We start from the raw sequence: 11,772 nt of genomic DNA on the forward strand, positions 1-11,772 counted from the left end.
ATAATACTTCTGTAACCGGATTCATCTTTCAGGTTTACTTTCTGAAAAAGATGAAAATGTTATACCTTCAGTAAAATGCGGAGAAGTACGCTAGAAGACGAAGTAGAAAATTGACAAATCGCAATCGATAAGGAAATTTTCAGTTAATATTAAATTAATAAAGGTGGATACATGGTATCCCAATGAAAATTTGACCCTCCCCCCCAGAACTCAAAAACGAAGAATTTTCGAAGATTTTTGTTTTAAGAGGGACGAATTTCCATCATTAGTTTGTTCTGGAAAAAACACCCCTTGAAAATTATTTAGGTTTTTCCTGATAGTTTGGCCAAATAATATCTTCGATGCTGGTTTCCTTTTTCAGTAACATATCCGGCAAGCCTCAATAGTTGAAGTTCTATGGAATAATCCGAATTTCTCGGTGTATTAGCAGATTCAGTGCTTCTGTTTCATCGCTAAGTTTTTTGTGTAAAGATTCTCTCAACTATTCCCCAATGATTGACAGTAGACTCATTGACCTGTAGTTTGTGGGAATTTTTCATCTTTTCCTGGCTCATTTTATGCAATAACTTGCAGTTTTTTTGATAGTGTTGTTTTCTTTTCAATCCATTGGGTTAGCGCTGCTGTTTCTTCTCTGAGGATTTTTTGTAACTCCAAATTTGTTATTTTGTCTTTATTTGTCTGTCTCATCGTTCTAGACTAGATACAACCTCCTCTTATGCCTTTAAAACATGAAAATCTCTTAAACCTCAAAAGAAGCATCAAATTACAGCTAAATTCGATCTTAACTCAAGTTCCTGGTATCAACACTGACGAAATCGAATATGCGTTGGACCAAATGAAGAATGTGCGAGCTCCTAGAATGTGGCGGCATTACTGTGAAGATGCTGAAGGGGGGAGGTGCTGCTGCAGTTTATTTTTGCAGGTTCTCCTGAAAAAATGCTCAAAAAATGACCAAGTTATTTGGCTTTTCAAAAAAGGAGATGAACTTGACGTAGCCAACTAAAAGACTATTCTACCAATCCTTATAAATTCTTGACAAATATAATAATGAATTAACTTTCAAATGAGTTCAATTAATGCCTGAACCTGAACACCGAAAAGATTTCAATACGATAGATCACATCCAAATAATACGTCATTGAAAAATTCACTGAATACAATGTACCACTCTACTCCTATACAGATTACAAAAAGCATTCTGTAAATAACTGGTCTATCTTCGAAGCTATAGACAATGCTAGAATCGACTCCAGACACAAACATCTAATTTACCACATTTATAATTATGCCTCATTTGACGTCAAAGTTTCTGATGACATAAAAACAAATCCAATTCGAGGCGGCAAAGGAGTTCATCAAGAAGTTACAATATCCCCAAAATTGTTCACTCTCACTCTTGAAGAAGTGTTTAAGAATATTTTGAACTGCTAGATTCCCAGAAAACATGGTTGTTATTCCTTTCACCATCTCTCTTTTGCTTTGGACACATAATATTCTTTCAATAATGAAACTACAATATCAAATAATAACAAAACAAATCTTCATATCAATTTTGCATTTTTTATTAAAAATCCATATAAAAAATTATAAAATAAATATACTTAATAATAAATTATAATTAATGAGCATGAGTTCAATTAAACACCAGTGGTTTTCGTGATGAAATCTCTTAATTCTTTCGCATACAAAGAGGCGTAAACACCAGGTTTGTTAGGTTGTGCACATCCTCTACCCCATGACACTATACCAATTTGAACGCCATTCAATGTGAGAGGACCTCCACTATCGCCCAAACATGCGTCTTTTCCTCCTTCAGTAGTTCCAGCGCAGATTTCTCTGATGTTGATCCCATCCTGAGGTAGATCACTGGCACATTGCGCATGTGATACTATAGGCAAATTTACCGTCATCAAATGCTTTGACATATCTAGGGACATATCCTTGGCCGCTCCCCATCCTGCCAAAGTGGCCACAGAACCATCCAAAACGGAGCTACCTTGAGAGTTGGGTGCTAGCACAGGAAGTTTAACTGGTTGAACTTTGTCACCGTAAGTCAAATTCGTCTTCAGTCTCAGGACAGCTACGTCGTATCCATCGAAGAATATGAAGGAAAAGTTAGGATGGGTGATGATCTCTTCGACATCTATCAAAACTCCACCTTCGAGGATTAGTGTTGATCCTGCCCTAACGAAGGTTTCGTTCGCATTCACTCTGAAAAAAAAAATTTGTGAGGAATCGTTTTTATCAGACAAGCAATTTTTAATTTTATAAATTATTACAAATATTTTTTTGGGGGAAATGTTATAAATAATAGTAGATCTAAAGGGTTTTCTAAGAAGAAGTTTCTTTATGATATTAAAAAAAATTGCTATAGGTATTTCAAGGGAACTGATTGGATGTTTATTTCATTGCAAAGACAACCATTTCATTAATTCTAAAAAACAATATCAACCAAATAGCCGTCGCAGCTACGGTTGCAGCACCATATATTTTCATGAAATTCGCACATTTATGTCTGGCAGAGAATGGTCAAGTGTTATGTTTGGCCGGTGGTTTTGTATGGTGTCAACATTGAACCGTATTGAAGCATTCGAAATGTGGATACACAGACGTATGCTCAAAATTCCCTGGACAGCACACAGAACAAATGAAGAAGTGTTAAGAAGAGCCAACAAGAATAGAGAATTGCTTAATGTCATCAAGCGTAGGAAGATATCCTATCTGGGCCATGTGATGAGCGGAAGTCGCTATCGAATTCTGCAATTGATAATCAGCAAAATAGGAAAGAGGGTTGTAGGAAGAAGGCAAGCATCCTGGCTCGGAAATATTCAAGAATGGACCGGAATAAGAAATGCAGGTCAACTTTTGCATATGGCACAGGATCGAGAAGCATTCTCAGTGGTGATCGCCAACGTCGGACAAAACTGATAGGGCACATGAAGAAGAAGATGTCTGGCGTATGTCCTCGATAACTCTCTCTCAGGTATTGAATCGGTTGTGAGCATTGGCATAGACCTTATTTTTTACGTGGCTCCAAAAATACAAGACTGAAGGTGTTAAATCACAAGCTTTCGGTAGCCAATTGTGATCAACTCTTCGAGAAATATCAATTCCAGGAAAACATTGTTGCAAAATTGCGAGTTTCATTGCTTTTGTGTCACTGAAGATGATTTTTCGATGAGAATCCAAATCATTTTGTTACATGTAAGGGACCCAATCATCGAAGATTCTGGAATGGCTAATTCCCAAAATCGACAAGGACTTGACAAACCTGAGTTTTCGGGCAACAACAGTAATATTCTCAGTTGTTCTTGAACTAAGCATACGGTTTTTATCCTTCACATCATTAACTTGTTGAATGTCATATATAAATACCCCTTATTGTAAAACCCTTCATTTATAATTAGCTTTCTGATGATCTTTTCATTTCTATTCTATTCCAAAACGGAAATGGTTTTATCCACTCAAAAAAAATATTCTCTATACTTTTATCATATCGGATTTTTTATTGCAATGTAATGATCAAATTAATATGGTGAAAATAAATGGAGAGAGAAAATAGACAAAAACTATTTCAAAGAGCAATAATGATTTTAGGCAAAAGAGTAGAGATATACCCTTTTTTATTTCAGTTTACATATTCTCCAATACAAAGATCCAATGAATTTCCTAATGAGTATACATTTTTTATCTACAGACGTAAATGCTATTGTTCTAATCATTCAATTAGATATCGTTATAAGTACCAAATTTTCATCATTTCCTCCAAGTACTCAGGTTCAAGTACAAGTCTAATCTTGAGTCGGTACTCGAAATAATGCGTCTTTATTTTTGAATTGTATATTATGATTGTGTAATGATTCTAAAAATGAGTTATTGAGAAATGAAGAGAACGACTGACAATTCAAAAAATAATAAATCCACAAAAATGAATAGTTGATTACCGATAATTGTTAAGGGGTTACTTTGCACCACTACCTTAGGCTCATTGGTGTCCCCAAAAATAATAATTACTATATTTTAGTCTTGATTACCTTAAATTTAATCTTTTAACAACTACATTCATTCATTAATTATCATCAATTGGTACATAATGAAAATTATACCATCTATGACAGTCCAACCTACACCTTATAAAAGTTTATCGAGTGTACTTGATGAAGGTAATTCAATATAAATATAAAAAAATTGAAAACTTTATGTCCATTCCCTTCACAATAACATATCTTTATGATATATTTGGTTTATTTTTGTCTTGGAATACAATTCCAATTCTAAAAATGACAGAAATAATAACCAACCAAAAGAAAATTCTAAATAACTGAAACTGTACAAATTGAGCAGACGGTTAACAAATTGAATAACTAAATTAACATAAAAGCAGACATACGTTTCGAAATTTTTGTACATATTAATTAATGCACTTTTTCAGTGCCTTATAGTTCAAAAAAATTTCTGAATTCACCAAGTCACTACTTGTATTTCTACTTTACAAAAATTTCGATTGTGGAACTTCAAACTAACTAAAAGTAACTGTTTCTCTAGTAAGTATTCACATAGAAAGCAATCACATCAGGTAGTCATAGATTTTTTTCTTGTTTTTCTCATGAACTACATATACAAATCGACATTTACAATTGAAATAACAATTTTAGAAATTTTAAATTTATCCTTTGGTTGATGATGACTCTTAATCAATAAATGATTACTTCAAATTTGGTGATCAAAATTTATTTTGTTTCAGTAGGTAATTTATATTTACTTTCAATTTATTGAATTTCCTAAATACAAGATGTCTCTAGAGAAAGTATATATTTCTTAGGTTACTGCAAGATTCGGAGGGGTGTGAGGGATATAACTATCGGTAGCCTGACTCTTGGGATTCAGTCTCTATAGTTTATAGAGCATTTGTAGAGATCGGATCGAGCGTTGTGCGTACGGGAATTTTACAAAAATGGCAATTCTGCGACTTTAGCTCGAATATATCTTTCCAATATTGAAGTTTTTTGTCACTTAAATATTTCACCATGCATTTCTCTCACTCGAAAATGAATAAAAAAGTTTGAGCGATTCGTTAATAAACACTTTTCCGATAAAAGGCCTATTTTTTAATCGCCTTTCTTTTGAGACGCCTTGTAATATGACGAGCAATCCCTAATGCTTCTTCAGATTCGAAATTTCAAGATGAAACTTACCCATCAAAGCAGTGTGCAGCTGTTAAAACATAATTTGGTGCGAGTATGCTACCCCCACAGTTGTGTTCGTCCATATATTGAATAGAAACTTCGAAAGGAAACTCTTGAATATCTGCGGGCCTTCCTCCAACTATTCTGTCATCAGGAACAACATGTCTGTGTCGTGCCGAAACACCTGTAAGGAATTTGGTGTGATTTTTCATCCTTATAGTTTTCAATTTCATATTTTTCTGAATATTAGTGAATCCGTAATAAGAAAATATGTATAATCGGCACTGTTATTCGTCTGATAAATTCATTGTCTCTATAACTCATAACAGAAGTAGGGTTTATCTAGGGGAAAGTCATATATCTTCTCTCTTACTCTTCCGTGAAATGGATATGCAATATGCAAATAACAATCATCGATAATTCAATTTTATATATAGGTTGATGTGACTGTAAATTATGATACTGAAGTAGTTAATATTATTGTCAGTAGAATTTTGTCAAAACAACACCATTTTGAATCTTGTTCGAATCGTTAATTTTATCATAATATGAATATAATAAGATATGACTGAGATTGGTAATGAAGAAGTTTTTGGAAAAGCAGTTTATTCTCTAACTTTCTTCAGGCAAATAGAACTCAACGAAAAAATAATTTAAATATTATAGTGTGAACTATAAATAGGTATATTAGAAAATCTATTCACTCACCATTCAAGACGCTTATAACAATTAAAGCAAAAACTAAACTGATCATTATAGAAATCGAGTTGATTCTACGATTAATTTTTTTCAAATGAACAATAGAAAACATTTTGTTCTTATATATGAAATTGTAATTGAGATGGTGAGCTACTACAGATTTGTTGATATTCCGTTATCTAATCAGAAATATCCTCATTCAGAGAAATCAGGAATTAGTAGCTTGAAAAATCTAGTTCAGAGGAAGTTGGATGATGAATTTAATTCCTGCTCGATATTGATGAATGGGAAATTTTTTATGAACCCTCTTATCAGATGAAAATTTAATCTCATCGTGAGTTTTTAATCACTTCTTTACCTTTGTGTATTAAATATTGAGACATCGTCAAATCTTCATATTTATATATTTATTTTTTTTGACCTTAGTTGTTGAAGAGTGCATCTGCCAATGATTGAATAAAAAAAAAATATTTTGAAAATAGAAAGCTTGAATCGAAGCTAAATGAAAGTTTTTCAATACAAATTTACGATCATCTTATATTATTTCAGTCAAGACTTTACACAATTGCAAGTGGCGGTCATATTTTTTTATTACATATGGAAAAAAATCATTCTTTAGAATCCGATGGTTGCTAAGATAAGTGATGACAGCTAATTTTCTTGTCCTCAACGTTAGCTCAGCACTGATTATATGGAAAATGCTAGTACTGACCTATCTTAATACTTAATATTTGAAGCTTCATCAATAACTGGACACTGTCGCTCGAGGTTTCGTTTTTTATTTTCCACTGTACTAGTTTCTTCAAATTTCCGTATCAGATCCAGAATGTATTGTCTATTGACGTTTCGTCAATATATTCAGACTTTATCAAGGCTAAAATTCATTTAGTCGAATTTCGAATATAGATGATTAGTTTGTGTTCTGAGAATTTTGACCAACAGTAACACTTTGTTAAATGTATAAAAACTAAGAAAGAATGAGATAAACATTAAAAAGTCTTATATAAAATTGCAATCACTGTGAGAACAAACGATTGAAATCAAGATTTTGTTTTGACAGAGATTGCAATTTACTCATAGACTTTTCACTGTTAATGTCGTTCTTTCTTAGTTTTTTTTATATTCAACCAAGTGTTACTTAATTTACAATATTCTCTGTACTCAAAATAATAATCTTCATTCGACTAAATGAACTTGCATTGTAGTCCAGTCAATTTTGGGTTCTGACCGAATCTGAGGTTTGCCACCAAAATTTCGTTATGGAACATTGAAAATATGCAAAAAAAAAACGGAAAAATTTCATTTTTGGCGTTTTTTGCATATAACTCAGAAAATATGAATTTTTTGTGTATGACCTTCCTGTGCAGAAATTTTAATTTGAGTACTCTATTGTATAAATACTCTCAACAACGGTATAATTTCCTCAATGTATTCATTGAAATAAATATGTATGTATAAACTAAATTTCGAAACTGAACTGATGATGGCTTTATAGTTTAAAGCCATCTGGATTGTATTAGAAAAAGAAATTATTGAGTAGAAGACATGCCATTAATAATAAATTAAAGTGGGTTTGTGTAGAAACTATATCATCAAATCAAATACGCCAATTTTAAACTATCGTTTGAGCCATAACGGTTTATCGGACAAAAAACCTTAATGAAAGAAATTTTCATGATATTCTATTTACTTTGTTCTTGTATGGAAATGTCATTCACGAAAAATTTATATTTTCTGAGTTATATGCAAAAAATTCCCAAAAAATTGAATCTTTTATTTTTTTGCATTTTTTTCATTTTGTTGGCAAACATCAGATTCGGATTCATCACCCCAAAAAACATATAAAATCGATAAAATCAAAAAAAAAGAAAATCCAAAGAACCACTTTCCTATGAAAAACACATTACCTAGACTATAGATAGTCCAAATATATACACGAAATTGGTTGCCTAATTTTAATGGTCCTAACCTTGTAAATTGAACTGCAACATGTGTACTCAAGGACGTGAAAACACCGAATCTTATCAATTGATTAAAATTTTGAATCTATTTCTGGACATATTGATTTTAAAATGGCTTAGTCCAAATTGTTGGTGGTTCTAACCCTGTGAATTGAACTGTAACATTAATTGATAATCAACAATGCCTTATTGAACACTTTCCTGGATTTCTCAAAATAAAGTACCTACGTATAAGAAAATATTGAGTACCTACCTATTGGGCAATTTAATGATATCTAGATGAAAATATGTATCAACAAATATTCTGGAGTTGAGTACGTTGAACTTTCATTTATGATATAAGGTAAGGTACAGTTGCCTGATAATTAGGCTATTCTTTATAATTCACATGAAAAGTGAAAATGAGCAAATATCTATTTGAAGGATTATCGAATTCAATTCTGTTATGGAATAAAGTATCACTAATTATATTATCGGATCATCAATTGTATTGTATTTTTATCGATTGGTGCGGGGTGCAAATAAGTGGGTTTTTTGCAGGCTTATTCGCAAGCAATAAATGATAATCCATTCAAGACACCTACATCTTCATTAATGATCTGTTATCTACAATGGGTATAAATAGACTTTGCATTGATGCTCCAAATTCCGCCAAACTTATCATTGAATGTTCTCGATACAATGCAAAAATCAATATAGGAAGCAATTAATTTTAGCACAATCGATTTGGAAAATACCGACAATGTGTTTTTATCTCGAATTGAATTCAAATAGACCCAAATAACGATATTTATATTTTTGAATCTCATATGTGGCTTAGTCTCAGTTGAAATTTACAACTTCGATTCAATTCTGACGCATATGACTTTTTAATGTCGACATCCTACATATCAAAAATTACAATTTTAACCATTTTCTGAATGCAAAGCCACTCTACTAATCCACATATGATTGAATGGTACTTACATAAATGCACCCTTGAGCGATCGTGCAGAGTAGAGCATGTTGACTACAACATTAAAGAGAAAAAGGTTGAGTATCCAGTCACGGGACCATGAAGAATATTATAAAGAAGTTTGAATTTCAACAAATGATAGAAAAGCATTGATTGCTTCAATATGTAGAACTAATCAAAACTATGTCAATCAACATCATGCTTATCACTTCTTTAATATTGAAGTCGATTCCTTATTACATAGTATTAGATCATCGTTCAACACAATTACATCTGTCAAACTGATTTCCTCAACACACACATCGTCAAAAGTCTTGGCTCCCCTAGGTTTCTCAAGAAATGAACAATCTATGTTCTGACGATGAGATATTTTTCCTCTATTTCTACTATATTTGATAGAAAATCTTTGTTTGTTACTCTTTGCTCCATGCAGGTAGGAAAAATCTAAATTTATCGATCATTTATTTTTGATTAATTATAATTATTCCACAACTGTATCCAAATTCAATAGTCCGTATCACCACCTCTTCTTTCAGCCAACTGCCCAATACACCTAGACATCCCACGAATCAAGTCATTAATGAAATTTTCAGGAATATTGTTCAATTCTTCCTGAAGGTCTAAAAACTCAATTACCGAAAATTTGAAGCTGGGTTTTGGCGATTGTATATTGCTCTCCCTAATTAATCCCATACGTGCTCAATTGGATTCATGTTTGGTGAATTTGCTGGCCAGTTTATTCTCTCAATATTGTTCTCTTGAAGATTGTTTTGAATCCTTCGTGTGTGGTGGGAGGTTATCATCCTGATAAATGAAATTATCCTCAAATTCGTTTCGCCGAGGAACAATGATGTTCTATAGGAAGATGACACCAGTCATTTTTCGTTCAATGATAATGAGAGGGGTACGGCGATCGAACATTATAACCCGACGAGCATACTATTGATTCTCCTTGAAAAGGCACAAGTTCCAGGGCGAAATTGAGTCGCTATAGTCTGTCTAGACCTTTCAAACCCTTTCTCGTTGACTTACACTTTGTCAACCGAACTGTAACTCGTCCGACAAAAGTACGTGCGCCATTACAGTAAAAGCCAGTCTTGGTGGTGTTTTGCCGATTGGTAATTTTATGTCCAGGTGATAGCCGAGGTACTCTCAAAGATCTTCTTGCCCTTAAATTTGTGAAATGCTCTTCCCTTGCAGTTGTTACTCTGGGTCGACCAGGTACCGGTCTCAGGGCAACGTTCTCGGTTTGCAAGAAAAGGGTCACTATGTGTCTTATTCAAGTCCGTGTAATATTCAATATATTCTCTTGAGTGACCTGGTGGTGGAAGTTACCTTCACGATGGAGTAGCATGTGGGACGGACAATGGTTTTGTACTAGATAAGCTTGATGTGAATGGACAAGTTGCTGCGATGGAAGAGTAGCGAGGACAATTTGGCGCATTCAACCACACTGCGTTTGGTGTGATGCAATCCGCGTTGGCCAGACATGGTGTTTCACCTACACTCTGTTGGTGGACGACGTCTCTGCTTGGTTATCGTAGCATCATTGCTCGACTTAGTGGCTCAACCATAGGGGGCTCACCGGGAAGGGGATATCCACAGGGCGGTGTTCTGTCGCCGCTACTGTGGAATCTTGTCCTGAATGTGCTCTTGGTTGAGCTGACGAGGGTTGGGTTTGATGTGGTGGCCTATGCGGACGACATTGTTATACTGATAAGAGGTGAGGTAATCAGTATCATTGTAAAATGCAAATGCTCTGCGACTGTTTGAACGGTGGTGCTTGAAAAACGAGCTCTCGGTAAATCCTAGTGAGTCAGAGGTGGTTCTCTTTACTAGGAAGAGAGTGTCTAGCAACATGAGACTTCCTAGTCTGTGTGGGGTTGGGCTCGCTCTATCCGGGAAGGTGCGTACGGGGTGATATTGGACAGCAAACTTTTGTGGAACAAGCACATTAAAAATCAAACGAATAAGGCCAACATCATCTTCTGGTCTACTCGAAAGGTGCTTGAGAAAGGATGGGGCTTCAAACCGCACATTATGCGCTGGCTGTATATTGTCGTGGTGATGCCTATCTTAACCTACGCCTCTATAGTGTAGTGGCCTTCTATGGAGAAGTCCAGTAACCGCAGCATTTTCACTAAATGCTAGGGGAAGGCATGTCTAGGTATTACATGCGCTCTTAGATCAACCCCTACAGCAGCGATAGAGTGCCTGCTAGGTCTTCCTTCTCCGCTTCTTGTTGTGAAGGTGGTGGCTATGAACACAACTCTCAGAATCTGAGAGCAGGTACAATGGCGTGAGGAAGGACTATTCATTGGGCACGGAGGGGCTCTCAAAATGGTGAAAGATGACTAAGCTCCCTTTTTTCCAAAGAGGTAACCGAGTGGGCACTAGGTTCTGCTTCGAGGAGCCATACAGGGTAGTTGTACCTTACAGAGACCTATGGTCTTTATCAAATAGGCTTCTTAGACTCGTAGGTCCCACGTGGCTCACTGATGGCTCTTGTACATCAACAAGGTCTGGTGCCGGAAGGAAACAACTTAGTCTAGCCACCTGTTCAATAAACATGTGAAGAGAATGGGATTGACGAGGTACTCTCTATGCCGCTGATGCAAGAGCACTGATGAAACGGTCGAACACATATTATTCAACTGTGGTGACTTAACTGGTTTAAGGTTAACACACCTAGGAAATCCAACACCTACTATTCCTATGGTGAGAGGGATCCCTCCTGCCAGGCTCGCGACATTTTTGTCTGCATGTCTGAGGATCTGAGTCTCTCCAGAACGATTCGGATGAACAACTGATGAACACTGGGCATCAGTTCGGATGGATAAGCACCGCACTAAGAAGAAGAAGAAGTCAGAACATTAGCCTTATGGTATTTACCAATGCAAATATTATCATTCACCATTAAAGTCTTTTGTACCATTTTATATTCGGACCAAAAGGAACTCTGAGAAAATGG

The 11,772-nt window shown here is 34.9% G+C and overlaps 1 protein-coding gene across 1 annotated transcript; it reads right to left on the bottom strand.

The window, feature by feature from the left end:
- Window positions 1–1,540: 1,540 nt before the first annotated feature.
- LOC123673154 (trypsin-7-like) lies at window positions 1,541–6,047 on the bottom strand. Its single transcript, XM_045607603.1, has 3 exons — window positions 5,895–6,047; window positions 5,196–5,370; window positions 1,541–2,211 (listed from the first exon to the last, which is right to left on the bottom strand). Exons 1-3 carry the CDS (start codon window positions 5,995–5,997, stop codon window positions 1,638–1,640), a joined length of 852 nt encoding a protein of 283 aa, XP_045463559.1. The 5' UTR covers window positions 5,998–6,047; the 3' UTR covers window positions 1,541–1,637.
- Between the last annotated feature and the right edge of the window lie 5,725 nt (window positions 6,048–11,772).

This window comes from Harmonia axyridis, chromosome 2 (genome assembly GCF_914767665.1).
Source record: "Harmonia axyridis chromosome 2, icHarAxyr1.1, whole genome shotgun sequence".
Classification (NCBI taxonomy): domain Eukaryota; kingdom Metazoa; phylum Arthropoda; class Insecta; order Coleoptera; family Coccinellidae; genus Harmonia; species Harmonia axyridis.

Excerpts from the sequence above, each read along its gene's own strand:
- LOC123673154 (XM_045607603.1), bottom strand. The coding sequence starts at position 5,997 with ATGTTTTCTATTGTTCATTTGAAAAAAATTAATCGTAGAATCAACTCG. Across the intron at positions 5,371-5,894 it reads TGTTATAAGCGTCTTGAATG|GTGTTTCGGCACGACACAGA; the intron begins GTGAGTGAATAG and ends AATTCCTTACAG. Across the intron at positions 2,212-5,195 it reads GCTGCACACTGCTTTGATGG|AGTGAATGCGAACGAAACCT; the intron begins GTAAGTTTCATC and ends TTTTTTTTTCAG.